The sequence below is a fragment of the Odocoileus virginianus genome, chromosome 5, assembly GCF_023699985.2.
Source record: "Odocoileus virginianus isolate 20LAN1187 ecotype Illinois chromosome 5, Ovbor_1.2, whole genome shotgun sequence".
Classification (NCBI taxonomy): Eukaryota; Metazoa; Chordata; class Mammalia; order Artiodactyla; family Cervidae; genus Odocoileus; species Odocoileus virginianus.
Window position 1 is genome coordinate 80353423 of NC_069678.1, and position 26832 is coordinate 80380254.

General features: G+C 44.2%; 1 protein-coding gene and 1 long non-coding RNA gene across 5 annotated transcripts in view; one reads left to right on the forward strand and one right to left on the reverse strand.

The window, feature by feature from the left end:
• NSUN4 (NOP2/Sun RNA methyltransferase 4) lies at positions 1-23095 on the reverse strand. Of its 4 annotated transcripts, none has more exons than XM_070468211.1 (6): positions 22960-23095; positions 18717-19060; positions 13856-14010; positions 10407-10567; positions 4013-4137; positions 1-3408 (listed from the first exon to the last, which is right to left on the reverse strand). In XM_070468211.1, exons 1-6 carry the CDS (start codon positions 23050-23052, stop codon positions 3132-3134), a joined length of 1155 nt encoding a protein of 384 aa, XP_070324312.1. In that variant the 5' UTR covers positions 23053-23095; the 3' UTR covers positions 1-3131. The 4 variants fall into 4 exon arrangements, with proteins under 4 accessions (XP_070324312.1, XP_020732786.2, XP_020732794.2 ...); XM_020877127.2 differs by lacking the exon at positions 22960-23095 and adding an exon at positions 21079-22542 and having other exon boundaries at positions 1-563; XM_020877135.2 differs by lacking the exon at positions 22960-23095 and adding an exon at positions 19557-19903.
• The window catches only part of LOC139035249 (uncharacterized), a 16717-nt gene continuing 12442 nt past the window's right edge, over positions 22558-26832 (forward strand). The window contains exon 1 of the long non-coding RNA XR_011487895.1: positions 22558-22793. This is a non-coding gene — a long non-coding RNA (uncharacterized lncRNA). The remainder of the gene's footprint in view (positions 22794-26832) is intronic.

Genomic DNA, 26832 nt, shown 5'->3' on the forward strand with positions numbered 1-26832 from the left:
GATAGTGAAGTGCAGTTTATGACACCAGCGGCCCAAGGCAGTCCCCTTTTAGCCAAGGGCCCCAACCAGCATTTGTGAAAATCTTTTATACCCCATGTGTACGTGTCCAAACCCACCAGCCCAAATCCCTTGAGGCTTACAAAGGAAGGGTAAATACAATCACAATAACCCCATCATTCACGTGTTATGTGTTCAAACAGTTAATAATCAATAAGCCAGTGGTTACATTCCAATAGATACTGTCCGGAGGCAGGGGTGATTAGTGTCTGTTTTCTCTTAGGCAATGAGTGACCTGGATGTGATCTTCAAGATTCCCCCGCCCGGATGGGGTCTTATCCTTCCATTGTCATTTCCACAGGCGCTAAGCACAGAGTTCAGAGTCCACTGGAGAGTCGGCCTAGCACGATCAGCACCGACAGGCCAGAGAGGGAGTCCAGGCCCTATGAATTCCTTCTTCAGGGCCAACAGTGAAAAACCAGACATCCAGATAGATAAACAGAGCTTTTCCAATCCAGCTGTAAATCAACTCTCTTCCGTAATGTGAAATTCTAGAATAGGCAAAACTATAGTGACAAAAAGCAGATGAGTGGTTACACGGAACCAGGGATTATGGAAAGGAATTAAGTGCAAAGGAGCATAAGAAAACATTTTAGGAGATGGAACTGTTTTCTATATTTTGATGGTGATGATGGTTATACTATTATAAGGAATTATCAAATACATTTAAATGGTAATTTAGTACTGATAAATTATATTGTGTGTAAATAATAACAAAAAAGAAGAAATTTTTTTAAAGTATCATGCTACATTTAATCTTTGGGACTTAACATTTAGTATTTTATTGCTAAGAATCATTCCTATTGTTATGTGTCACTGTAGTTTATTTGTTTCGAAACCAGTATAATATTCCATTGTGTGAACAGTCCAGTTTATTTGTCCACTCTCTTGCTCGTGGCTATTTGGGTTTGCTTTTGTGACCAGGGCTGCTATGAAAACATTCTTGTATATATCTCCTGATGTACATGTAAGAGTTTCTCTTGGATTTATCCCTAGTATTGTAATAAGTGAGTTGTAGGTAAACATTCAATTACAGGAGATAATCAAACTATTTTCCAAAGTAGATCTCTGCTTTGACCCCATCTGCAGGAGACGCTATCCCCTTGAACTATCACTGCTTAGCATTTAATTAGCACCAGGCTGGCTACCCAGGAGGCCAAGGGAAGAAACCCAGGCACCTATGGTGTCCAAGCCTCAGCAAATACTGAATGTTGAGTAAGCAGCAGGCAGGAACCACACAGCACACATAGAAGCTAATTAGAGTCCTACTCCCTGGAGCTCCATCTTCCTAGCTTTACTTGATTTTGAGTCTGAAAGATCTTTCAGGGCCCTCAGTTATGATGCAAATTCCAAGAAAGGAAAGGCTTAACCTCATCTAAAATCCTTCTCAGCTGACACCTCTAATACCCAAACAAGGATTAGCAGGAAAGGCTTAAAGAACAAAAGGAGAGACAGAAAGAGGAAGAGAAGGGTTAAGCAAAGTAGGAAGAATCCTCTTCCATGCAAGAAGCAGTTTTTCAGAAAAAAAAACTTAATAAAAAAGTAGTATCTGCAAGTGACCATAAGCAATTTTTAATATCCCTACCTTTAAAGAACTGCCTTCTTTGTGCTAAAGTTACAAAAACAACACAACTAACAGTCAGGCATTCAGTTCAGTCACTCAGTCGTGTCCGACCCTTTGCAACCCCATGAATCGCAGCATGCCAGGCCTCCCTGTCCATCACCAACTCCCAGAGTCTACCCAAACCCATGTCCATCGAGTCGGTAATGCCATCCAGCCATCTCATCCTCTGTCGTCCCCTTCTCCTCCTGCCCCCAATCCTTCCCAGCATTAGGGTCTTTTCCAATGAGTCAAGTCTTATGAGGTGGCCAAAGTATTGGAGTTTCAGCTTCAACATCGGTCCTTCCAATGGACACCCAGGACTGATCTCCTTTAGGATGGACTGGTTGGATCTTCTTGCAGTCCAAGGGACTCTCAAGAGTCTTCTCCAACACCACAGTTCAAAAGCATCAATTCAATATTGCTCCAAATACATACTTTGTGAGGTGAGAGCCTGTGATGCTGGGAGAAGAGCTCTGAGGGATTTGAGGCTTAGCCAGAGAACTAGCAACAAAGCTCAGTCATGCACCAGGAACAAGAAAAAAAAACCAAAAAACCTGAAGATAACAAAATAAGACATTAGGCAATTCCTAGATGCTCAGAGAGCTGCCATTCTGAAAAATGAAGAGGCCTCATTTTCTCCCACAGTCCCAAACACTACATCCCCAGCAGTTCCCTGGTCACCTGTCATACAGGAGCTCAAGGAATACTTACTAGAGGAGTGAACAAGGGAAGAAACACACAACAGAGTATCACAGCCCTGTGGCAGAAGCAGCTTCCCAGCCACATTTGGGCAACAGAGCTGTTGACAGTAGGAGGATGCCTGGAATTATTTGCCTCTGGAGAGCTTTCTTAATGTAAGTAAGCAGATTATAATGCACTGGGTTAACATTTTCAGTTACTCATTCCTGAAATCAGATCATGGGCCACATGGAGAAACTTGGCAGGCTTGTGTAGGCCCTTCAAATGCTCAAGACTTATCATGCAAAAGTCATCTCAAGTGTGAGAAGGGTTCAGTAACCAGAGGCCTGTAACCAGGCTGAGGTCCTGGACTCTGGGTACCTGAGAGTTAGTGCTCATTAGCAGCACCTGGTACAAGAGGAACTAACAAAACTTGGACTGACATGAGACCACCCCCAACTTCAGCCCCAGCTCCATGGAGCTTCAACAATTTTATTGGCTAAACACTTTTTCCCAAGTTTACAGCATCACTGGTTCCTCCTCCTAAACCCCTAGTGGGGCAGGAACCTTTAGCACAGGCTCAAAGATGGGGAGCGGGGATTGGAAGTGGGGTGTAATAAGTGAGTTAGAAACCTGCTGATGCTCCACAATTGGACAGCAGGACAGAAAAACTCCTATTTCCTACTGCTGAAAACCATCTATAGAAAGACTTGAATGGGATGGAGATTAACCACTGGTCTCCACAAGAGTACACCCAGTCTTCCTACACCAGGACTTCAGGAACAGGGCAATGCTACGTCATTCTACACATTTTGCAAAAGTACATAGGCCCAAAATTGGCCATGAGGTTTGGGATTACCAGCTCCCCAACTTGGCAGGATGGGAAGAAATAAAATGTGTTCATGAAAAGCTTTCGGAAGTGAGTCAAGTCTTCCACCTGAACCTTGATGCTGTATTGATTGTCCAGGAGCTCGATGGCACCTTGCACCACATACTCATTCTGTAAGTGTGAAAGTGAGCAGGTGGAATAGACAACGTGGCCTCCTGGTTTGGTGGCAAGGAGTCCAGCCCTGTAACCAGAGAGAGAGAGTGGAAGTAACTAATGAGCTTCGCAGAAGCAGAAGGGCAACAGAAGAAGCTGGAAGGACTGGGGAGCCAGTTGTGGGATGGATGACTGTGTTAGCCTCTGCATGCCTTCCACAGTGACATCATCTGAAAAGCTGTTCTCAAAGCAGAGAGCAACCTAACCTTACTCCAAGGGCTCTCCTCCAGAAGCTGTCTTGAAACAGTCACCTGATCTTTGACTCCAGTTATAGACCAAACACTGATACTGGCTATACAGATATAGACCAAACACTGAACCAAGTTCTTATCCCAGCGGTACAGAGCCTTGACCTCAGTATATATTTCAAAATTGTGTTAATCTTTGACATGGGGTTAAGGGTTAGCCTGGAGGTAAAAGTGAATCTGTGCAGTCCATCCTGCTATGTATTTCTACCATACAGAGTTTTTATGTCCCAGAGGAAGACCATCCTGTGATGTTTGTCTCCTTCAGACAGATTCCCAAACAGAAAACCCTTCTATGGGCGATGGTCTTGGCAACAGCTTCTAGCAACCCAGATTCCCAGATCACTCTTTCCCAAAGTCCTGAGTTTTTGTAAATCTGTTACTCACGCAAGAAGCTGCACCTGCAACATAGGCAACATCTGCCGCTCCTTCTTCCTCGAACGCTGAAAGATGTTGTTTTCCTCCTCATGAAGGGAGTGGCGGTCTGTGGTACAAGGCACATCCACTAGCACCTGCCCAGAAGTGTAAAAGATCAAGTATTAGAGCTCCTTACAGGCTCCTTTTCCTTAGGTCAGGGCTATTTTAGTCCCTTGACCTGGAGGATTCTGCAGAGTGCTCCCTTGGCCCATCCCCCAACTGCAGAGTATCTGACAAAGCTTCTCACTTTAACCTGGTGGACAACTGTGAAATAAAGAGTGGGAAAATAGTACATCTAGGCATACTTATGGCTGGTCAAAAAACGAAAACCAACATATAAATAATTGTAATTAAATAATTGATATCAACCTAAAAAGAAGTCTTCAGTGTTTCAGAGCTCTGTCCTTGACTCTATACCTAGCTATTTGAATGAAAACATCCAATTTACAGATGACATAATGCCCAAAGGGTAGCTAATACACTGAGTAACAGGATCAGGATTCAAAATTATCTTATTCTAAAACAATGTCGTATTCAACGTGGAAAAGCTTATTTTTTCCATTTATTTTTATTAGTTGGAGGCTAATTATCAATGTGGAAAAGTTTTAAAGTGAGAGATGCAAAGTCATTCACTTATTGGGGAATTCCCCAGCGGTCCAGTGGTTAGGACTCCCCACTTTCTCTGCTGAGGGCCTGGGTTCAATCCCTGGTCAGGGAACCAAGATCCCACAAGTCACACAGCACAGCCAAAAATAAAGTCATGCATTTATTTATTAAAAGCCTACTCTGATGGGCAGCAAAACAAAACAAAAAGAGCCCTCACCTTCCCCAAAAAACCAGTCCTATATTTACATTTCAAAAAAAGTAAAAATTATCTATGGAAAAGATCTGTAAATTTTTAGTTAAGCAGAAATTCCATGTAAATTAGTAATGACCCAGGGTTCAATATTCTGATGCATTCTTTGGCTACATGAATTGATACAGCACATACAGAGTAAGACAAATGATTACCTTGTACACTGGTCAGGTCATATCTCAAGAAATGTGATGGGACTAGCGTTCAGAAAAAAGAGACATTAATTAAATAAGAACGCTCAGAGAAGGGATAGGAAAGCTCAGAGAAGGGTCACTGGGATGTTTAGAAACCATATGACAATACCCTCTGTTTCCTGAAACCCTTGTAATACAAAATACCTAAAAAGGATAGATAAAATACATTTTAAAAATAGTCAATATTTTAAAATGCGTAGCTCAAAGAAAATTAGAAAAATCTGCAGAAGCCAAAGAAAAATCAGGAGTACAAATCCAAGGAGGCATTCCAGAGCTGAAGCTGATGGCTTCTTTTTTTTTTCCAATTTGAAGTATAGTTGATTTATAACGTTGTGTTAGTTTCTGTTAAACAGCAAAGAGATTCAGTAAAAAATATATATATATATATTATTTTTCAGATTATTTTCTATTATAGTATAAGATACTGAATATAGTTCCCTGTGCTATATAGTAGGACCTTGTTCCTTTTTTCTTTTGGCTGTGCTGTGTGGCTTGTGGGTGCTCAGTTCCCTAACCAGGGATTCAACCCAGGCCACAGCAGTGAAAGCCCAGAATTCTAACCACCAGGCAACCAGGGAACTCCCAGGACCTTGTTTATCTATTTCACATACAGTAGTTTGCTTCCACTAATCCCAAACTCCTAATTTATCCCATCCCTTTCTCCTTTGGTAACCATAACTTTGTTTTCTATACCTGTGAATCTGTTTCCATCTTGTAAATAAGTTCATATGTATCTTTTTTTATTAGATTCCACTTGTAAGAGATTTGTCTTTCTCTGAGTTACTTCACTTAGTATGATAATCTCTAGGTTCATCCATGTTGCTGCAAACATCACTATTTCATTCTTTTTTATGGCTGAGGCATATTCCATTTAATATATGTATCACATCTTCTTTATCCACTCATCTGTCAATAGACATTTAGGTTGCTTCCAAGTCTCGGCTCTTGTAAATAATGCTGCTAATTATAGTTTTGTCTGGACAAACGTCCAGGAGTGGGACAGTTGAATCCTATGGCAACTCTACTTTTAGTTTTTTGAGAAACCTCCATACTGTTTTCTATAATGGCTGCACCAATTTATATTCCCACCAACCATGTAAGAAAGTTCTCTTCTCCACAACCTATCCAGCATTTATTATTTATAGACAATTTTTTTTTAATCTTTTTGGCCATGCCACACAGCATGTGGGATCTTAGTTCCCTGACCAGGGATCAAATCCGCACTCTGTGCATTGGCAGCGTGGAGTCTTAACCACTGGACCACCAGGGAAGTCTCAATTATTTGTAGACTTTTTGATAATGGCCATTCTGACCAGTGTGAAGTCACATTATAGTTTTGATTTGCATTTTCTAAAAATTAGGGGCATTTTTCCATATGCCTGTTGGCAGGATTAAAATTATCTAATGTAGAATTAAAATAAACCTTCCTAAATAAAAAAAATTTAAGAGATTACACAGTGAAATAAACAGTAAGTAAAACACAGTAAATACTTTGACAGAGCCAAAACCAAATATATCAGGGACATCAATTGTTTTAAAAGAGAAAAATTTACAGATTGGTTCAAAAAACAAAACCCAATTCTAGGGAGTATATGAGAGACATATCTAAAGGGTAGTTATTTAACAAGGCTAAATATAAAGAGATTGGAAAAGGTATAACTGCAACATATATAAAAGGAAAGCTGTTAAGTGGGGAGATGGGTAGGTATCCTGCCATGAAAATGCAGAGCTCTGGCACTCCAGCTGATGGCCAAGTAGAGCTCTGGGAGAAATGAAATTACCAAGAGTGTATGGAGTCCTGAGATAGTATTCTTCTTTGAATCTGAAGTGCTTAACACTTGCCTAACACAGTATGTAGTACAGAACTATTTGATCAACAAATAAATTAACAAAGACATCTTCAGGACATTAAAGCTTTTTTCAAACATCTGAAGCACTTTCACATGAAATGGGAGGCAGCGCATTGTAATAGAAGGCATAGTTGGAATCAATGAATGGAAATAATAAAAATAAAAGGGACTGTGATGATGACATTATTATTAAATGCTTTCTATATGCCAGGAGCATTCTACATGCATTCCTATCACCTATGGGATAGGCATTAATATTATCCTTACTTTACAGAGGAAGAAACTGAAAGCTTAAACTGAAAGATTAACTTCTCTGCCTGATAAGTGACGGAGCCAGGATTCCAAACCAAGCAGTCTGACACTAGAATCCTTGAACTCAGCCATATACCATAAAATTTAGAGATTTTAATTCAGTAGGAGAAAGAATTTTTTCTAATAACAAAGGTGTTCAACCACAAAACCTGAGTGAGCCCCTGTCACTGAAAGTATGCAAGCACAGGCTGAATAATGATGATGGCTACTACCTGCCTAATCTTCATGGCCAGCTGATGTACTGAGCACTTTCCCTGGATATGATCATTATTAATCCTCATAATAATCATTTCCTATTTTACAAACAAAGAGGCTGAAGTTCACCAAGATCAAGAAGCTGTCTCAAGGTCAGTAAGTGGCACCTCTGTGATACAAAAACAAGTTAGGTCAACAGCAGAGGTCACGCTCTCTCTACTCTGCTGCCTGTGTGCCAAAAAGGCTGAATAGGGGATTCCTACACAGATGGGAAGCAGGTCTCTCAAGCTATCCAAGATTCTATAAGCCTTGGTCTTTCTTTCCATGTCTTAGAGTGGCTGAGGCAAGATGGTAAGAACTGAACAGAAGAGAAAAATGTGTCAGATGACAACACAAAGGCAATAGCTACATATATTTTATATTTTTAGAAGTATGTGTTTTAAATAAATATTTTTTAGAATGTGCTGATTAAAAAATACAGGAAACTCTCCTCCACTGTTGGTGGGAATGTAAATCAGTGCAGCCACTATGGAGAATAGTATGGAGGTTCCTCAAAAAACTAAAAACAGAACTACTGCGTGTGTGTGTGTGTGTGTGTGTGTGTGTGTGTGTGTACTCAGTCGCTCAGTTGCATCCAACTCTTTGTGACCCCATGGACTGTAGCCCACCAGGCTCCTCTATCCATGAGATTTTCCAGGCAAGAATACTGGAGTGGGTTGCCATTTCCTTCTCCAGTGGAACTTCCCAACCCAGGGATTGAACCCACCTCTCCTTTATCTCCAACACTGGCAGGCAGATTCTTTATCACTGAGCCAGCTGGGAAGCAGAACTACCATATGACCCAGCAATCCCACTCCTGGGCATATAACCAGAGAAAACCATGATTCAAAAGATACACGCATTCCAATGTTCATTGTAGCACTATTTACAACAGGCAAGACACTGAAGCAACCTAAATGTCTATCAACGAAGGAATAGATAAAGATGTTGTACATATATACTGTTATTGTTGTTTAATTGCTAAGGCATATCAGACTCCCTTGCAACCCCGTGGACTGTAGCCTGCCAGGCTCCTCTATCCATGGGATTTCCCAGACAAGACTACTGGAGTGGGTTGCCATTTCCTTCTCCAGGGGATCTTCCCGACCCAGGGATCGAACCCTCCTCTCCTGCACTGCAGGTAGATTCTTTACTGAGGAGCTGCCTGGGAAGCCCACATGAACAAGAGAGTGGGTTGCCATGCCCTCCTCCAGGGGAACCTTCCCACACGTATTAATACAATGGAACGTTATTCAGCCATAAAAAGGAATGAAACTGTGCCATTTGCAGAGACATAGATAGACCTAGAGACTGTCATATAGAGTGAAGTAAGTCAGAAAGAGAAAAACAAATAAAATATCACTTACACATGGAATCTAGAAAAATGATATGGAAGAACTTCCCTGCAAAGCAGAGAGACACAGGCGCAGAGAATAAACTTACGGATACCAAGAAGGGAAGGGAAAGTGAAAGTGAAAGTCGCTCAGTCGTGTCCGACTCTTTGCAACCCCATAGACTATACAATGCATGGAATTCTCCAGGCTAGAATACTGGAGTGGGAGATCTTCTCCAGGAGATCTTCTCCAGGAGATCTTCCCAACCCAAGAATCGAACCAAGGTCTCCCACACTGTAGGCGGATTCTTTACCAGCTGAGCCACAAGGGAAGCCCAAGAATACTGAAGTGGGTAGCCTATCCCTTCTCCAGCGGATCTTCCCGCCCCAGGAATCCAACTGGTGTCTCCTGCACTGGCAGATTCTTTACCAATTGACTATCAGGGAGTTCCCGGAGGGAAGTGGGGGTGGAATAAACTGGGAGACTGGGATTGACATATATATACTACTATGTATAAAACAGATAACTAATAAGAACCTACTGTAAAGCACATGAACTCTACTTAAGGGTATGTGGTAACCTAAAAGGGAAGGAAATCTAAAAAATCTAAAAAAGAGGGGATACACGTAACTGACTCACCACGCTGTAAAGCAGAAACTAACACAACACTGTAAAGCAACTATACTCTAATAAAAACAAATAAGAATTTAAAAAATAATAAAAGAAAATACAAATAACTTAAAGATGTAAAATTACTTTCCTCTTCATTCATAACAAAAATGTAATTAGATGCTTCAGTTTGGCAAAAACCAAAAAGTTGGACAACTCGAGGAAACAGTGCCCTTATTCATTACCAGTAGAAGTGAAACTGACTTAGCCTTCACGGGGAGTGATTCAGTAACCTCTGTCAATATTCTAAGTACATATAAACTGTTATCCAGCAATCATACCCCAAAAACAAAACCAAAAATTTGACTACAGGGCATATTATTAACTAAAAAAATATATATAAACTTCAGAATAGTAAGCATAATACACTACCATTCCTATTATTTTTTATATACACATTTATATTTGTATATACACAAAAAAAATATTTTAAGGGGATACAGAAGAAAATATAGACAATATGTAGGGAGAGGAAGTAGACAGCTGTGAGGCAGAATTAAGAAGGAAACATACTTTTCTCCAGATACCATATTGAGCCTTCTGCATTTTACATCATGTACTGTATTAATATTCAAAACTAAATAAAATGAGCTTAATCATACTTACTTTAATGAGGGTTACTGTGCAGCCAAGTGAGTAGTGAAATAAAATAAGCCTAATTAATTTTTTTCCAGGCAGACAGGTTCAAACTCTTTTTGTTCCCTCTAATCAAGATAGTAGGCAGTCATCTAAGCTGAACTGATGGTTCTGCAGATGGCTGTTTTCACCACATCACCCAAGGAGAGAGTTGGCCAGGTCCACAATCAGCCCTACATCTTCAAATACATATGGCTAGATCCTACCTGCTCAGGGCCCAGCACCAGGAGGGAATGTCAGGTTTGGCTAGCTGGATGTCCCAGGTCAGGAATCACTCACCCGGTCATAGGTGTCCCCCTCCAATTCTCCCCACTTCCTGCCATCCCATGATGTGACTCGAACTCGATTCTTATCCCTGACATCTTGAGGCACATAGTTGTGAAGGACCCTCTGTAGCCTGCTCGTTCGTGATGTGGAGAGATCATTGGCAGCAAGATTGCCTGTGGGAGTATAAATTTTTAGAATTGTTTTTTCTACTTCTGTAAAAAAACGCCGTTGGACTCTTGACAGGAATTGCACTGAATCTATAGACATTCTGGGTAGTAGGAACATCTTATGCCTGCAGGAATAAAGAAACTTCAGAGGCCATTGCACAACGAAGTATCCCACCAGCAATGGTGCTGATGGAGAGTCAGACAAATTCTCAGGCATAGCCAATCAATGCAGACCCGCCAGGCAGGGGCAGGTGGAGGAGAAACATTTATTATATGCAAAGCACAGTACTAGACACTCTGGAGTGGGGGCTGCAAAGGCAACACCAACTTAACCCAGAAAGGTTATATAAATAAACAAAGCAGACTAGGTTAAAACATTTATTTCTTTAAAAAATATGCTCTCACCTTTATTGAAATATGCATTTCTCTTCATCTTTGGTAGATACTACATATTATTTACCCCTAATTTAAATTCTACTCTTATTCCTTAGTATGGGCTTCCCCAGTGGCTCAGCTGTAAAGAATCTACCTGCAATGCAGGACACGTAGAGACATGGGTTCAATCCTTGGGTCAGGAAGATCCCTTGGAGAAAAAAATGGCAACCTACTTCAGTATTCTGGCCTCGAAAATTCCATGGACAGAGGAGCCTGAAGGGCTACAGTCCATGAGGGAAAAAAGAGTCAGACCTGACTGAGCAACTAAACAACAATTCCTTAGTAACAGAACTCCAATTTTATTTGAGAGAGAGGGGCGCAATATTCCCCAAAAGACTAAATTTCCCAGCCTCCTTTTTCAACTAAGTAAAACTATAAGACTAAGTTCTGGTCAGTGAGTTGTAGGCAGAATTATTGTGTGGGACTTCTGGGAAGATGTTTAAAAGAAGCTGATACAGGGCTTCCCTTGTGGCTCAGTGGTAAAGAATCCACCTGCCATGCAGGAGACATGGGTTTAATCCCTGGTCCAGGAAGATCCCACATGCCATGGAGAAGCTAAGCCCCTGCTCCACAACTACTGAACCTGTGCTCTAGAGCCCAGAAGCCGCAACTACTAATACCACAGGCCACAACTACTGAAGCTTGTGTGCCCTAGAGCCCGTGCTGTACAATAGGATAAGCCACCGCAATGAGAAGCCTACATACCACAACTGGAGAATAGCCCCTGCTCGATGCAACTAGAGAAAAGCCCATGTAGCAACAAAGACCCAGCACAGCCCAAAATAAATAAAAATTATATATAAAAAACAGAGGTTGATACAGGGACTTTCCTGGTGGTCCAGTAGTTAGGATCCTACCTGCCAATGCAGGGGACACAGGTTTGATCCCTCATCTGAGAAGATGCCGAGGGGCAACTAAGCCCATGTGCCACAATTACCAAAGCCCACGCGCCCCAGAGCCTGTGCTCAACAAGAGAAGCCACTCCAATAAGAAGACCATGCACCACAACTAGAGAGCAGCCCCCTGCTTGTGGCAATGAGAGAAAACCCACACAGCAGTAAAGATCCAGGATAGTCAAAAATAAATTTTAAAAATTAAAAATAAATAAATAAAAAGAAGCTGATACAATCAGGAGATGCGCCCCTTTTGTCCACGCTTTTCTTCCTGCCTGGAACTTGACTGTAATGATTGGAATTCCAGTAGTCAAGCAGTCATGTTGGAGGCATGAGGCAATCCTGAGGATGGAAGACAGCAATAAAATAGGTTGCAAAAAGAAAGAAGAAACCCTGATAACTGTGGAGCCTCCATGCCAGTCCTGGACTGCCTATATTCCAGCTCTCTTACGTAAGAGAAAAATAAACATTTCTTCTTTAAGTCAGTTAGCTAAATTTTCTATTGTATACAACCAAGCTTAATCCTGAATGATTCACCACCTAGCTTTAATTTTCCCTTTTGTGATAGACACGAGTTTAAGAAATATTCCACTTCACTCTTGGCTCTAAGAAAAATATTACTGTGAGCATAATGATAAATGGCAATTGATACCTGGCCCCGGAGTCAAGGAATGAAAGAGAGCAGTGGGCACTGCGGTGAAGAATTAGAGAGTACATACTTTTATTTAGTGAGTGAAGCACTTTAGTCTCCCCACAAAGAAATATGTCCTAATTTTTGAGGGCACTCAAAGAAGTCAAAATTGGATTCTCTGCTCAAGAGGAATTTGCAGCAGGATATCAATTGAGAAGAGAAAATCTGGGTTCCAGTTCTGGACCTATCTCTAACACCTTTAGAAAAGCAACTCTCAATTACTTCTCTTTGGCCCTTCTTCCTCTTCTGAGTTCCAGTTCCTCCTCATCCAAGAAACTCCACCTTATCCATTCCCCCTTCTGATGGATTCTCACAGCACTCAGTCAGATCAGCATAGCCCAGCTTAGGGTGATTGGACCCATTAAGCCATATCAACATTTCTTCATTCCCTCTGGACTTACAGAATGTAGAAATCAAATATAGTATCTCTCTGAATCACCTGTAGGGCCTACCTTGAGGCTGGAAGCTAATTCAAACTGTGCAAGTTGACTGATAAGAACTGGAAAAGAAGGGTCCAGGTCCAGTAAAAAAGGCTATGGCAAGAGAAGCCTGGCTGAGCTCCATGATCAGTATCACAGCCATCCCCACCCTTCTGGCTTTCCTGGTGGTCCAGTGGTTAAGAATTTGCCTGCCAATGCAGGGGTCATGGGGTGAAGATTCCACATGCTGCGGGGCAACTATGCCCGTGTACCACAACTACTGAGCCCATGAACCCAAGAGCCTATGCTCTGTGACCAGAAAAGTCACTGCAAAGAAAATCTTGAGCACAGCAACAAGCGAGTAGACCCCAGTTGCCACAACTGGAAAAAGTCCATGCACAGCAACAAAGACCCAGCACAGCCAAGAATGAATGAATGAATAAATAAAAATCACAGCCTCCTTGTGAATCTTTCTCAAGATAAAAATACTTCTTATATTAAGGCAGGATGTCAGCAAATGGATGGCTGAAATGAACATTTACAATGAACAAGGCCCAGGCTGAGCTATACTACTGAGTAAGTCTTAGGCCTGTCCTCAAGGAACTCCTTATCTTGGGGAGAAAGAACATGTATACCCATTATCCTCTGATGCAAGGCTAATGTACTAACTGTTTCAAGGGTGATGCCCAGGGTGTGAGGGCACAGGAGACGGAGGACACACTTCGCAGCTGGCCAGCAGAGATCATGAGAGAAGACTTCCAGGAGGTGGCACACTTGAGCTGAGGCTTGAGAGCTAAGAGGGTGATAGGATGGGGGTATTCCAGAGAGAATCTGTAACACCAGCCCTCTGACTTACGGCAACAGCCAGTCTGAAGCAATGCTAATGTCTTTCCCCCAGGGGCTGCACACAGGTCAAGCACGGTGTCACCAGGCTGCAGGCCAAGGGCCAGGACAGGCAGCAAGGAGGCAGCATCCATCAGGTAGTAATCCATGAGACCCAGGCTGCCACGCCTAGAAGAGAAGAGACCACCTTAGAGTGAAAAGCCAAAGTCAGGAGACCCACTGGAAGTCAAGGTCTCAAGTCCATACCCTCATGGATTACTGAGCTCTATGTAGCAAAAACTCATTTCTCTGACCCACCCTCAGGTATGTACTCACTCACTCATTAATCTACATAACAGCCAGGGCAGCCTTTTAAAACAGAAATCAACTCACCCGATTCCAGCCACACTACTCATCTTGCTATTCCTTAATTAAGCCATGCATACTCCTATTTTGTAGTTGTTCTGCTTTCTGCATGCAGCATACATCCTTCAAATATACCTCATTTGCTTCCTCACTTCCTTCAGATCCTCCGTGAAAGTTACCTCACCAAAGAGGCACTGGTATGCCCTGACCACTCTATCTGAAAATAGCAGCCCCCTACTCCCATCTATCTATCTTTAAAGTACTTATTATTCACTTTGTTAAGTATAGGTGTGTGTGTGTGTGTGCCTATTTTTCTCCTTCTCTCTCTCCCTATTAGAGTGAAGGTAGAGACTTTGTCTTGCTTTGTTCATTATGACATCTCCAACACCCGAAACAGTGAATGGAATATGGTAGGAACTCAGTTTTATTAGGTTACATATTGAGATACAAAGTTCTTTCTGGGTTCAGAAAAGAATGCCATTCATTGTGCCTGTCAGAGTTAAAATTATCTGACTTAGGTTTGGATGAAGGAATGGACTTTCATTAGGTTAAAAAAAAGGGAGTGGGGTGGGGAAGAGGCGCATTCTGAGCAGAAGAAAACAAAAAAATCAAAGGCACAGAACCAAACACATAGCTTCTTTCAGACATGGTGAGAAATCTGGTGTGTTAGAAATACAAGGAGATCCAACCAGTCCATCCTAAAAGAGATCAGTCCTGGGTATTCACTGGAAGGACTGATGTTGAAGCTGACACTCCAATACTTTGGCCACCTGATGTGAAGGGCTGACTCATTGGAAAAGACCCTGATGCTGGGAAAGATTGAGGGCAGGAGAAGAAGGGGACGGGATGACAGAGGATGAGATGGTTAGATGGCATCACCGACTCAATGGACATGAATTTGGGTAAACTCCGGGAGTTGGTGATGAACAGGGAGGCCTGGCGTGATGCGGTTCATTGGGTCGCAACGAGTCAGACACGACTGAGCGACTGAACTGAACTGAGAAATACAAGGTACATGAGATTGAAGTTGGAAAGCAGATAGAGGCCAAGGTTGTAACATATCGAGTTTGGACTATAACCTGTAGGCAGTTATCAAAAATTTTTAATTTTAATCTCACTCAGCTAGTGAGAGTTTTAGAAAGGTAGGTAGGCTAGAAAGAACAAATTAGAAACAGAGACACCAGTGAAAAGACTGTTACGAGAGTCCAAGTGAGAGCTAGTGACACACAGATAGAGGCAGCAATCATTAGGGTAGAGGGGGACGACAACAACATAACAGTCACAGAAGGACTCCTCACTCCCAGTTGTCATAAGGGCAACTGCGGTGCAGCCATTCAGCCTGAGACACAGTTCAGCACGAACAGCCTTTGGGGACAGTCTCAAGGAGAGAGAAAACTTGGTCCTTGCTGCCCTGACAGGAAGGCTCTGGGAGAAAGATGTGACAAGACGTGAGACACAGCACCACTGAGGATCAGCTACAAGAACTACAATCCTTTCACACTTGAATTGTCTGTGAAACTGTGTGCCTTGTACCTCACAAAGGAGAAAGATGAGAAATCACAAAAAAACATAGAATTGCTATCATAGCAGTACTGGCTCACAAAACCCATTCTTATCAAGTTCCTTCCTTTTATTAATTTATTTTTTTTAAGTTCCTTTCCTTAAGAAGCATTACTCAACCTTTTTTTTTGGGGGGGGGGGGGGCGGTTCATAGTTTTGAGAATTGGTTAAAAGTTACAATATCTCTTTTCAAAAAAAAGGCACAGTATACTTATAGCTGATTCACATTGTTGTATGGCAGCAACCAACACAACATTGTAAAGCAATTATCCTGCAATCAAAATTTTAAAAAGAAAAGCAAAACAACTTTTCAATTTCTGGAGGTTCCTGGACTCTCTGAATACATTTTTGAACTTCCCAGAGGTTAAGATCCCCTTGATTTACAGGGAATCCATCAAGACAAGAAGGAAAAAAACTCAAATACAGAGAGCTGCTTTCCCCCTACTCTCAGGGTGTCCTCAGGCAACTAAGGAAACCACATGGTCTTACTCCATGGATCTGCCTAAGGCCAGGGCCTCCAAATTGGCCTCTAACCCTGCTCCAATCTATCCCCTCCTTACTGTGACTAAATGATCTTCCTGAAACACAACTTTGATGGCAATAACATCAACAGTAAGAGATACTACGTATGAGTGTTATATTGCAGGGACTATACTTGGTTTTTAACATGCATCATTTGATTTAATTCTTACCACAACTCTATGAGGCAGGAGAACTCAGATACTAGAGCCAGACTACCTGGATCTCAAATCCAGCCCACCTGCTCATCAGTTGTGTGACCTTCAGCAAATTACTCAACTTCTCTGTACCTCAGTTTCCTCATCTATAATGAGTATGTACCAGATAGGATTAGTGTGATGAAACAAATTAACAGAAGCCAAATGCTTAAAACAGTATCTGGCACATAGTGAGCTATACTGTCAGCTATTACTATCATTACTTTCCAAGTTATCTTCCTGATAACGAAACCAAGGCTCAGGTATCCAATGCCACCTGTCTTTTTTTTTTTTGGTTGCACTTCATAGCATGAGGAACTTCTCCAACCAGGGATCCAAGGATCAACATGGCGGCCCGTGCAATGAAAGTTTGGAGCCTTAACCATTAGACCACCAGCGAAGCCCCATATTATCTAATATCAATAAGTGGTAAAGACAGGATTCAAATCTAGGTTCCCTTAACTCCAAAGCCCATGCTTATAACCACTCTGTTATTCCTTTCCTCTGCTCTGAACCCTTCTTCAGTGGTTCTCTAGAACACATACTGGCCATTTACAGCAATATATACTAAAAGGCACACAGTATGAAGCTACCCAGCCCTGGTATTCCAGTCATTTATAAACAACCGTAAACCATCAGGGAACTCCCCTTTCCCCAGCCTGCAAACTCCTGGAATTCAAGATTCCTATACATGGCTTCCCATGTACTTTTCCAGCCTCATCTCTTACTTCTCTTAAGCATACAGTCTTCCTTCAAACCAGCAGCTAAGACTACTGCAAAGACTCCTAATTTACAACCCCATTTCTAGCCTTGCCTCTCTCCAACATATTTTCCACACAGCAGCCAGAATGATATTTTAAAAATTCAAATCTGATCACGTCATTCTCCAGCTTAAAACCTTTATGGCTGGGACTTCCCTGGTGGCCAGTGGTTAAGACTCTGTACTTCCACTGCAGGGGGCACAAGTTCAATCTCTGGTCAGGGAACTAAGATCCCAGATGCCAAATAAAAACGACAACAAAACAAACAAACAAAAAACCCTTTCATGGCTCCCTCTTCCTTTTAGAGAAAAAGTCCATAATCCCATATGGCCTGTAAAACCTTCCTTATCTGGTTAGACGGTAAAGAACCCTCCTTGCAGGCGGAAGACCTGGCTTTGATCCCTGGGTTGGCAAGATCCCACTCCAGTATTCTTGCCTGGAGACTCCCCATGGACAGAGGAACCTAGCAACCTACAGTCAATGGGGTCACAAAGAGTTGGACATGACTGAGCAACTAAGCACAGCACAACCTTCTTCTGTAGCCTCACTCTCCCATCCCCAACCCCATGCCACCAGTTTTAATTCCTATTCAGTTTTCAGGTCTTAGCTTAAATTTCACTTCCTCAGCACTAGATCTTCTAACTATAAGACTTCATGGCATCTTGTACTTTTCTTCTGTAGCACTTATCACAACCATAAATAGTTAACAGTTATCTCCCTCACTACACTGCAAGTTCCATGGGGACTTGTGCACTTCAGAGTGCCTGGCATTTGGTAGACAATATCTGCTGAATGAAAGAAACAATCCTTCAAAGATCAACTCCCACATCCTACAACTACCACTGAGCTCTCCTTTTCTCAATTTCTAACACAATTTAGCATTTTATTACAGAATCTTTTTTCATTCAAATTCACATACATCTGAGCATTGGATAAGATGTCTGGAAGGTCTCCTTTTCCCCAGTCTAATACTAACTTTGTGTTCCTAAGCAAGCCCTATTTCCTAGACAAGGCCCACTTCTTTGGTATCATGAGGTTACCTGTCCTACTCTCTTTGATGGGGGCAAAATAAGAAAGCAATTGTAAATAACACACATTTTAACTAGAAAGGGTGCAGTAAGTGCTCATATAAGAAGTGTGGGTTTTTTTCCTTTCTTAGGAAGTAGCATAGAGCAGGCTCAAAGTGCAGGTACTGGGGTCAGACTGCCTGGGTCTAAATACTAACTACACCACTTACTACCTAAAGGACCTACAGAAGTCAGTACCTTAATTTCTCTGCACCTAGGTTTCCTCAAAGATAAAAGAAAAACAGTAATATTATCCACCTCAGAGGACTGTTGACAGAACAAAAGGAGGTAAGGCCCAGCATGTATAAGCACTTAGTAAATATTAGCAATATTAGGATTCCTATTAAACAGGACAAGAGCTTCATCTCTTCCTGTATACTTCTGGCAGACACTCAGCACAGCGCCAGCCATGCTCCAGATCCTACCTGGCAGGAGGGAAACGGCTGACATCCCCTCTGGTGAAAGTAAAACAACGAAGATTTGGACTGCAAGCCCAGGACGCAGGGGATGGAGCAGCAGTTTGGCTATTCTCAGGCTCTGGTTCCCTGTGGAAGATAGCTTCATTCACAAAGTCCCTGGCCTTCAGCTGCTCCAGCTCAGCACTCACATGATCCCCAGAAGCGAAGTTATTGACCAGTGCACCATACTTCTGCTCTGAGAGGAGACTGACCCGGATCGACGGCCAGAGATCTCCAAATTGCACACTGTAGGTCATGTCAAAATTCTGCAGAGCCAGTCGAGTAGCAGGAAATTTGGGCTCTGTGGAAGCCTGGAAGAAAGAGAACAGGCTTATAGGTCTTCCAGGCCTCTATCCCCTTACTGCCTGAGCCCACCACCACCTTAGAGTGCTGGGGCAAATATGGATCCAGCTAGTGCCCACTCCTGCCTTCGCATTGTGCCTCTGCCTGCCAGAGAAAAAGTGTATGAGAGAAAAGTAGTGGGAAACTGGCCTTTCTAACTCAGTGCTGTGAAAGTAAACTCTAGCTCTCACAATAGCATGTGGGTGTCACCAAAAATGAGGGCACTCCTTGAGACCTAGGAGAGGACTCTTGAGGTAAGTCTATAGAAGGTTGGTAGCAACTATAGAGGCCCTGGGCAAAGAACAGATTTAAAGATGGAAGACATTTTTTTCTTTCTGAATAGTCCTTCCATTTTCTAAAGCACTTTCACATCTCCTAGTTTAGATGAGCACCATAAGAGACAGCGCAGTGGGATACAAAAAATATGAACCTTCTACATTTGGTGGAGAAGAGAGGGTAACTTACCTAAAGGTCATGCAGTGACTGACACCACAATGCTCAGTATCACAGGGCTGAGGGTCATTTGGGGAAAGTTCCCGGATTCCAGGAAGGTGGGATGAGAAGAGCTCATAGAAACCTTGAAGTGTGAATCAAAGTGGGGACGTACAGAATGACTGCTATGGCGGTAACAGAGAGGGGCGTGAGTCAGGCTTGAGGAGTACAGAAATGGGTCGAAAGAGAAAAGCTGAGGAGTCCAAGTTGGCCCTGATTGCCACAGCTGGGATGCTTACTATGGCTGGCAGCCCTGTTACTGTCTATGAATTTTGGGTTGGCTTCGATTTTCGGATTGCTTGGAACTCCTTCTCTGCCCTCATTTCTTGTTATGGTGGGGGCTCTTGCTGCGACCATGACCTCTGCTATGGTGGGGACTCTTGCTCTGTCTCAAACCTTTGCCACGGTGGGGACTCTTGCTCTGGCTCCTGCTCTGGCCCTGCCTTCTGCCACGGTGAGGACTCTTGCTTTGGCTCCGACTTCTGTTACGAAGGGCACTCTTGATCGGGCCCTGACTTTTGCTAGGTTGGGTACTTTCACTCTGGCCCTCATCTTCAAGACGTGGAGGACTCTCTTCCTGGTTTTTATTTGTGCTTTCTTGGGTACTACTGCTCCCACTCCGACTTCTGCTAAGATGGAAAGTCTTTCTTTGAGTCCAAGTTGTGCTAGGGTCATGGGCACTCTCACTCTGGCTCCAACTTGTGCTTTGGTGGGCGTTGTTGCTGTCACTACACTGGCATTCACTAATAACCAAAGTTGAACTACAGCTGGCATTAGTACTACAGCTGGAACTCTTGGTTGAAGGCACAGGACAGCTGTAGGGAATCTGGGAGGACTCCTTGTGGGAGTCTCGAGAAGCCATGGAGTAGACGTGGAGGCCACATGGCATAGCATCAAGGTGACCCCGGGCTCTGGGGGCAATGGGTAAATTTTGGGGGTCAAAGGGTGTTCTCAAAGGGATAAAAGAATAGATGTGGGTAGAACATGGAGGCAACACAGGCTGGCGATGAGGTTGGAGTGGGCCCCGGGGAGTGCTATAGGGGCCACCAGGGGGCACCACAGGCTGGTTATGACACTGAAGGGGACCTGTGCATTGATTGAGGGGACCAGAGACTAGGCCAGGATCGGGGGTGGGGGGAACCATGGAATATACATGGGTACTGCAGGGGGGTCCTATGAGGGGTCCTCGGGGGCCGGCCTGAGCATAACTACTGGGTAAGACAGGATCACAAGGAAGGCGAAGGGGAAGGGAAGCAGGGATAACTGTTTTGAGGGTTCTGGGAACCACAGTGGGTGCAGTAGTTCCTTGGGGAAGTTCTTTGGGGCAGGAATTTGAGCAAGTTGTGATGGTTGTCACCATACAAGAAGGACCAGAGATGCCAGAAGAGTGGGAGGGAGGTGGAGGGGAGGAGCTGGGCTTGGGGGCCCTGGGCTGGTCAGGAGAGTGCTGGGTGACCAGGGAGTGACATCTGTGGGGAGAACGTGGTTGTTTTACCTCTGAGGATTTGGGAGACTTTGCTCGGGGACAAACAGGCACAGGGAGAGGGGATTCCTTACAGCTTCTGCAGGGGGGTGACTGGGGTGGATTCATAAACTGGTTGCCTGGAGGTGAAGGGAAGAAGGCAGAACAAGGACAGTGGGAGGACAGGGGAAGAGGTGGTTCCTGGGGACAGGGGGGACCAGAAATCATAGCACCTGGGGTTATTCGGAAATAAGAGCTACCACCAGTCTCCCAGGAATAAATGGACTCAAAGCAAGGCTTCCTGGAATCCTGTAACTGGGAGTTGCCAGGACTCCCAGGGGATAGGTGGATGGCATAGTAAGGGTTCCCAGGGGCAGGTATGTGAGACTCTGGGGGAAGATGGGAATAGTGATAAGAGCCCTCCTGAGGTGAGCTGGGAGAACTAGATGTGCCTGGCTGAGAGGAAAGTGGGGAGCCACAATAATTTTTCCCAAAAGTCGGGTCAAGCTGTGGTTTAGGTTCATGAGAGTCTAGATGCTTAACATGGCCATGGTAAAAGTTGTCAGTGGGTGGGGAAGATGCTGAGGAAAGAGGAGGATCATTGTAACTTCTCCCTGAGGACCAGGAAGAGAGCAGAGTAGAGGTCATGGCCCCAGTACCCAAAACCCTCTGAGGAGGTGGAGAAATTATAGGTCTAGTTTCCACATGCCGATGGGCCAGGGGAGGTGAAATTACAAGCCCAGTTCCCAGGGACCTATGAGTAAGAGGAGGTGAAATCGTGGGGCCAGTTTCCAAAGGCACATGAGTGAGGGGAGGGGAGGTCACCGGGTTGGTTACCAGGGCTGGAGGGTATCCACCATAGTAACAGAGGTAACTCTGCTGGTCTATGTAAGGGCCTCGGGGACAGAGACGTGGTGTTCTCGGAGGACTGATCCAGCTGCAATGAGCGCTCCGCTGACGGGCAGGGGGTGACCCCACAAGGCGGAACCGCTCAACACAAGGACTTGGAGGGGACGAACCCAACAGGATAGGCTCCCGGCAGGAGGGCCTTCCTAGATGTGGAGAACAGGGTTCAAAACAACACCCCCCTGGGCGCAGAAGAGCCTGCGGGGTTGGGGAGGAGGGCGGTGGCGGCGGGGAAAGAATTGGTCGGGGTAGGGAGGAGGGCTGGCCGGCTAGGGAAGAAATTCCAGGGCTACAAGAGAGGCCAGAGAAAGGAGCTCTGGACAAGTGGGGTGAGCCCATAAGGTGGGAGGAGTCGCTGCACCGTTTGCCTGGTTGTGGGGAAAGGTCTGGAGGGTGGTCGCTATAACCTTTCCTGGGAGCCAGAGGCAGCTCGAGGGTGAGGAATGGGGTTGAATCCTTTCCCGGAGGGCAGCGGAGACCCGGGAGGGAAGGGTAAGTCGCTACGTCACTTTCCGAGCGGAGAGGACGGCGGGGCAGGAAGGTCTAGGAGGAAAGGAAGAGAAGAGATCATGGGGGGTTGGGGAGGGTGGGGGGGAGGGGGGAAGGGTGGGAGAAAAGGGGAGGGAGGGGGAAAGGGAGGAAGGGAAGTGGAAAGGTTAGTGGGGGTCCAGGGAAGGTAACCAAGTGCCGGGAAACAAGAGGCGTGACAGAACTGAAAGAAGGAGGGCGGAGGTGATGACGTAACTTAGGGAGGCGGAGTCTGGAGTCCGCAGACCTAACTAGAGGGGCAGCCGAAGACTTGTGACGAAATAAGAAGGCGGATAGAGGCGAACACTAAATAGGTGAGAAGGAGACACCCAGTCACGCCGCCTGAAGGGTGGGGGAAAGGTGACCCAAAGCGTTCCAGAGGCGCTGGAGTAGCGAACCTAACTGAGGGTGCGAGATGTGACAGGGCTGGAGAAGTTTCCCGAGGGGCGGCGGTAAAAGGCTGCTATCACTGGACCTTACCCATTTCTTCTTATGTCGTTGTCTCCGCGGGATCGTCGCAAAGCCCGCACGCTTCAGCAAGTCCCGAACACCTCTCACTACGAGCGCAGCCATGTCGGCGTGCGCCGCTTTGTAATTCCGACCGGAACCGCAAAAGCAGACGCTTAGGTTCCGGAGAGGTGGTGTGCCCCACTGTGGACGAAAAGGGGAAAGAGTTACGGCTGACTCTCTCCTGGGGCTCCGCCCTCCGATACGAAGCGAGTGCAAACCCCGCCCAGCTAGGGATCTGTTGTTGTTTTTAGTCACTCAGTTGTGTCCGACTCTTTGCGACCCTCTAAACTGTAGGCATCTGGTCCCATCACTTCATGGGAAATAGATGGGGAAACAGTGGAAACTGTTAGAATTTATTTTGGGGGGCTCCAAAATCACTGCAGACGGTGATTGAAGCCATGAAATTAAAAGACACTTACTCCTTGGAAGGAAAGTTATGACCAACCTAGAGAGCATATTAAAAAGCAGAGACATTACTTTGCCAACAAAGGTCCCTCTAGTCAAGGCTATGGTTTTTCCAGTGGTCATGTATGGATGTGAGTTGAACTGTGAAGAAAGCCGAGCGCTGAAAAATTGATGCTTTTGAACTGTGGTGTTGGAGAAGATTCTTGAGACTCCCTTGGACTGCAAGGAGATCCAACCAATCCATCCTAAAGGAAATCAGTCCTGGGTGTTCATTGGAAGGACTGATGCTGAAGCAGAAACTTCAATCCTTTGGCCACCTGATGCGAAGAACTGACTCATTTGAAAAGACCCTGATGCTGGGAAAGATTGAAGGCAGGAGGAGAAGGGGACGACAGAGGATGAGATGGTTGGATGGCATCACCGACTCGATGAACATGGGTTTGGGTAGACTCCGGGAGTTGGTGATGAACAGGGAGGCCTGGCGTGCTGTGATTCATGGGATCGCAAAGAGTCGGAAACGACTGAGTGACTGAACTGACTGAAACTGTAGCCCACCAGGCAATTCAGTCCATAGGAATCTCCAGGCCAGAATACTGGAGTGGGTTGCCATTTCCTTCTCCAGGGATCTCTTGAGGGTCTGAAAAAGAGCAATCATTCGCAGAGAATGGTGGCTCCCTCTGAATGCTTGTAGCTTTAGGAAAGGCTCTAAATTCCCCTAACCCAGTTGAGGGATCAAGGAGGACTGCGAACTGATTGTAGAGTACAGAAAGAGTTCAGTTCAGTTCAGTTGCTCAGTCGTGTCCGACTCATTGCGACCCATGAGTCGCAGAATGCCAGGCCTCCCTGTCCATCACCAACTCTCGGAGATTACTCAAACTCATGTCCATTGAGTTGGTGATGCCATCCAGCCATCTCATCCTCTGTCATCTCCTCCTCCTCCTGCCCCGAATCCCTCCCAGCATCAGGGTCTTTTCCAATGAGTCAACTCTTCACATGAGGTGGCCAAAGTATTGGAGTTTCAGCTTCAGCATCAGTCCTTCCAATGAACACCCAGAACTGATCTCCTTTAGGATGGACTGGTTGGATCTCCTTGAAGTCCAAGGGAGTCTCAAGAGTCTTCACCACCACCACAGTTCAAAAGCATCCATTTTTCAGTGCTCAGCTTTCTTCACAGTCCAACTCACATCCATAAATGACCACTAGAAAAACCATAGCCTTGACTAGAGGGACCTTTGTTGGCAAAGTAATGTCTCTGCTTTTTAATATGCTATCTAGGTTGGTCATAACTTCCCTTCCAAGAAGTAAGTGTCTTTTGATTTCATGGCTGCAATCACCATCTGCAGTGATTTTGGAGCCCAAAAAAACAAAGTCTGACACTGCTTTCACTGTTTCCCCATCTATTTCCCATGAAGTAGTTAGGTAGGCAAAATGAGGCAAGAAGAGCCTTCTAGGCAGAACTTGTATGGAGAGAGATCCAGAGATAGTGAAAAACGAGGCTACTGAGGAGGTTTTTCAATGAAGCTGGTTTCAGGACATGTCATTTGTACTCCCCTGTTCAAGGCACATACCTAATTTTTGTATTTTTCTAAAAAGACAGTCTCCCGAATTTTGTAAGCTTCAGGCCACATTACTTTTCTGACAAAGGTCTGTCTAGTCAAAGCTATGGTTTTCCCAGTAGTCATGTATGGATGTGAGAGTTGGACTATAAAGAAAGCTGAGCGCCAAAGAATTGATGCTTTTGAACTGTGGTGCTGGAGAAGACTCTTGAGAGTCCCTTGGACTGCAAGGGGACCCAACCAGTCCGTCCTAAAAGAAATCAGTCCTGAATATTCATTGGAAGGACTGATGCTGAAGCTGAAACTTCAGTACTTTGACCACCTGATGCAAAGAACTGACTCCTTGGAAAAGACCTGATGCTGGGAAAGATGGAAGGCAGGAGGAGAAGGGGACAACAGGGGATGAGATGGTTGTATGGCATCACCGATTTGATGTACATAAGTTTGAGCAAGCTCTGGGAGTTGATGATGGACGGGGAAGCCTGGTGTGCGCCCATGGGGCCGCAAAAAGTCTGACACGACTGAGCCACTGAACTGAGGCCCTGCAGAACTTGACTTCACCATAGGAGCCAGTGAAAAGGAGGGACATGATCAGATAATTGTTTTTTAAAATGATCATCTGATAGCCAATGATCACTGTAGATGGGAGGAAGGTAGAGAGATCAGATGAGAGAAGATCATGGTCTGGATTGTGTTGTGGCTGTGAAGATGGAGAGAAGAGGATGAATTCCACTTACAGAGGAGAGAGAAGTACAGAACTTGTTGACTGACCTTATCTATAATAGTACAGATGACACCACCAGTTAATAGCTGTCCTCTTACCCTGGTGTTATTCTTATGACTTGTCACCTGATATGTATTTATTTTCTTATAGTCTGCTAAATAATTTTCAAAAGGTTAAAAACATAACTTATAAAATTATAAAATGAACACGTGCCAAAGACTTTATTCATCATCATAAACTGCTTAACCATTATTATCCTAAATAATGAGGGAACCAGTGAGATGGTAAGACTTGTTCAAATAGAAATTTGAGTTTCAGAGATTTGGATTATCAGCCAGACGAATGCTGAAATGAATTTGCTAATAGTTGCAGAAACACTAATATCCTATTAAGCAATAAACTGTACTGTTAGAGATTATCTCTTTTACCAGAGGGAATTAATTTCCATCTCTAGTGGACAAAAATTCATTTTCATTTCTATGGATAAGAATTATTTGCATTGCTTGCAGACAAGATTTGCATTGCCATCAGTTTTTTACAAGTTAACCTCTATTGGTACAAAGTTGTAAGATTACCTAGTAATGTGAAGTCAATCAAAGGTATGCATGCATGCTAAGTTGCTTCAGTCATGTCCAACTCTTTGCGACCCTATGGACCTGTAGCCTGCCAAGTTCCTCTGTCCATGGGATTCTCCAGGCAAGAATATTGGAGTGGTTTGCCATGCCTTTCTCCAGGAGGTCTCAAGCCATGGATTAAACCCACATCTCTTATGTCTCCTCCATTGGCAGGTGGGTTCTTTTCCACTAGCGCAACCTGGAAAGTCCCTTAATCAAAGGTATACCCCAGCACTACAATAAAATATCACCCAGTAATCTTCTGGGATTTACAAGCCCATTTACAAGCTCTGGACAATTTTTCTGGATGTCTCCCGTCATTAGGATGTATATTTTTAAAAGCAAGGATTTTGTTTAATTCATTGTTGAATTATCAGCCCCTAGTACTGTATATGGTACATAGTTAGCTCTCAAATATTTATTGAATGAGTGAGTGAAAAATGAGAAAGCAGAGATGTGAGTGTAAACAGTTTCCCCAAGAAGTTTGTTACAGGGACCTAGCAGTCATAAAGTAGAGGGAGGTATGTGTATAGAGAAAGACCTT